This window comes from Naegleria lovaniensis (assembly GCF_003324165.1).
Source record: "Naegleria lovaniensis strain ATCC 30569 chromosome Unknown tig106, whole genome shotgun sequence".
In the NCBI taxonomy this organism is placed as follows: domain Eukaryota; phylum Heterolobosea; class Eutetramitea; order Acrasida; family Naegleriidae; genus Naegleria; species Naegleria lovaniensis.
Window position 1 is genome coordinate 1 of NW_025407929.1, and position 3497 is coordinate 3497.

A 3497-nucleotide genomic window follows, 5' to 3' on the forward strand; every position below is an offset into this window, starting at 1 on the left:
TTTAGTCCTCTTTCTCTCCACAATCAATACACACAGTGACAGACAGTGTTTTATTTCCGATCTTTCTTTGTTGTGGCAAACAGTAAGTATGATTGTGACACCATTTATGGCAATCATAACACTGAAGCATATTTTGCTGATTATTAGATTTACCACACTTCTTCACACAATATACGTGATCGGAACTAGATGATACTACTGCACTTGGTGTATCTTATGTGTTGGTGTTTCCAGACATCGCTTTACAAGACCAATATTCAGTGCATGCTTTACCCTCACTTTTGCATGGGAATGATTTGTTTGTCAAACACGCACGATGACAACGACAAAATACTGCATTAGCTTTCTGTTCCTTCAACAACTTTCGTTTTGCATTCTCTTCCTCCTTTTGTGCTCAACACGCTTTCGTTTTTTCTCTTCATTTTCGTTTTTCTCTGGAAAAAACCTAATAATTCGTCCAACGGAAGATGATTACAGATCAAGATCTTGTGCAAGTCAAATAATAAAAAATGACAATAATTGGCGCCAAAATTGTTCGTTTCACAAATTTTGATGAAAAAAAATTCTCTCAATTCACAAGCGGGTGCACTTCAGTCTCTAAAATAATTTGAAATGCAATGGCCTCCGAGTCTTCTTCATCATCATTTCATGCCAGCAAAGAGATTGGTGCCAACCCGCAGAATCCATCAAGCAACACACAACAACTACCACCAAAAAACGAGAAGAAAGAGACACAAAATTGTATTATTACAAACGTCGGAAGCTGTTCAGAGCAAGCCTTGTCTTTCAACTGAAATTTCTGAAATCAAGGACAGCAATCATATGGACACAGTGGATGATATATACAAAACAGTATGCAGTACACCTGTTCGAAAACGGAAGAAACCAACCTCATCACAACAGCAAGATACGACCAATTATGTTGCTTCTAGCAGTTCAAAGTTTGTTGAAACTGCAAAATCAAAACCTAAGAAAGAACCTCTTAAAAAAGCAATATCTCCTGAGATTATAGAACAAGAGCAATCCTCATCATCTAGATCAGAAGAAGATGATGACGATCTGGGTTTTGATAAGGAATTGCCATCAGACCAAGATGAAGATGACGAGGATTATGTGCCAGCAGATGATGAGGATGACTCTTCATACGATGATAACAGAAAGAAAAGAAAACAAGAGACGGTAAAAAAGGAATACTCAACCCCAAAAGGGACGAAAAGCTCCAATCAACACTCAGAACGAAAGAAGAAGCTATTGTAAGTGTTTCCAATTTTTAAACTGCCTAATCTTCGTTCAGGGATGATACAACGGCCGTGCAATCGCTTATGATAGCAATAGTCCAACAAATTGAGCGCAATGAAAGCAAGAAAGAGGGTGAAAATAGCCAGTACATCATTCAGAACGAGAAGGAGATTGAGCAAATGAAGCTTCCTGACAACTGGAGTGGCACCAAAGAAATTGCAGATGACCGTATTAATCTCGTCAAGTACATGATGAAAGCTTTGGAAATAGAGGTATCTACAGCCACTAAATGTGATGCCATTGAAGATACTAGCTTTTTTAATGAATGTAAGGAGTATCTAACCATTCTCTCGAAGGAAAATTTAAATATTCAAGAAGAAGAACAATCGTTACTGAAATTGGCACAACTATTGAACGTTCCGTATGATAGACATGTGTTTAATTTTATTTTCCAAGCATTGAATCCGAAAAATTTTGCTCCAAATTATTACTGTGGTACTTCGATATCAGAGATGGCTTTTGCCAAAACTTACTTTGACCCACTTTTTCATTTGTGTTCTCTGTTGAAACAGAACTGTTATAGAAATGGGTACGTTTCTAATATATACAACCCATATGAATGACTCGTATATTTTGATAGAAATGTTGAAATTGGTGACCTTACAAATGTGTCAAAACATCTGGAAAGGTTAACACCTCATGTTAAAAAACTAAGACCGGACGACATTATTTACCACAAACCTGGACATGATTATCACATTTCATTATTAAGAGAGGACAAAGTAAAAAAGTTTAGCCATCATTTATTGCATGAAGACTTCCCAAAGATGGTGGTAATGACAAGAATTGCTCACTCTTGCACTCTTCGAAACTTGGTTCGAGATGAATTACAACCATGGCATAATAACGTTACAACATTGGGTATCACTTGTGACCTTGAATATACAAATGTGTATGCAATGTGTAGCAATATAGTTGAAGAGAATGAAGGATTTAAGATACATTACAACATGAAATTTATTGGAAGCTTTAAACATGACCATTTGGAAGAGCGAGTTCATTTAGTAGCACTAATTGTGACAGCAATGAAAAACGTCCATCAAGAGGAAATGCAACAATACCTGTCAACCAAACGACCAACTTCATTAATATCATCGGCACACAGTTTTCAAAAGCAAGCACGAACGATACAAATTTCTGAAGTGGACTATACTTTCACTCCCAATCCAAACCTAATCAAACACGGTTCAAAGATGATCCAAAGCGGAAAATTGACAAACAGTACAACAACCTCCACTGACGTCTATGTGAAAACAGGTGAAATTTCATTGGAGATTGAAAAAACAATAACAATTTGTAAGAAAATGAGAACTTTATATGTGAAATGTGGAATCTATCCATCATGCTTGGTCAGTTTAGCTGGATTTGACTTGGAAACTGTTTGGAAAATGGAAATGGAAAACAAAATAACAATAACCAAACACATGATGTTGGATGTATTATGTCAACTTGCGATTTTAGAATCATTGGGACGGATTCATAACGACGTGAAACCTCTAAACATTATTCGATTTGATCATCATTACTTTTTGATCGATTTTGAAATTTCAGAGATGTTTGACAGAACGCAAGAGTACTGGACAACCTATGAATGCAAACGCAACGGTCAAGTTGTGAAAAGCAAATCATACTCTCAAGGTTATCGTGCTCCAGAAAGAAAACTTGAACACATTGTTTCTCCCAAAAGCGACATCTACTCTCTTGGGCTTGTTGTGTTGGAATCTTTGAATTTACGCGTCAAAGATTATGAACCAACCAAAACTACACTTTCAAAATTATTATGGCATGACAATGAGGACATTTCAGAGTTAGAAACATTCCTATCAAAGGCATTGCAAGAAAACCCACAAGACCGACTTGCTCCACAACAATTTCTCGCTTTATTTAACTTGTCAGAAAGGATCGAATATTTTCGAAAGGCAGATGCAATGACAACAAAATACTTTCCAGAACCAATTGTCGATGACGCACTCTGGCAATCCAAAATGTTTTAGCTTCAAAACACAAACATGCAAAGTTTGGGCCCTCACTCACTCCACAACTCGTAAACGAAAAGTAATAATCCGTTTTACCAACCATCTTTCTGTTGATTAGGGAAACAAGATTTACAACAGCGTGCTGAAACGGTATTTAAAGACTGTAATGGAAAATTTTACTCGAACTTCGGGAACAGAAGATTCTTTATTGTTGGATCAGAG

General features: G+C 36.7%; 1 protein-coding gene across 1 annotated transcript; it reads left to right on the top strand.

The window, feature by feature from the left end:
• Positions 1 to 822: 822 nt before the first annotated feature.
• Positions 823 to 3293, top strand: C9374_000392 (uncharacterized protein; the record flags this gene model as incomplete). The annotated part of the gene is made up of 3 exons (XM_044693501.1): positions 823 to 1253; positions 1295 to 1828; positions 1880 to 3293. The coding sequence occupies 3 exons, from the start codon at positions 823 to 825 to the stop codon at positions 3291 to 3293; spliced, it is 2379 nt and encodes a 792-aa protein (XP_044541430.1).
• Positions 3294 to 3497: the final 204 nt, after the last annotated feature.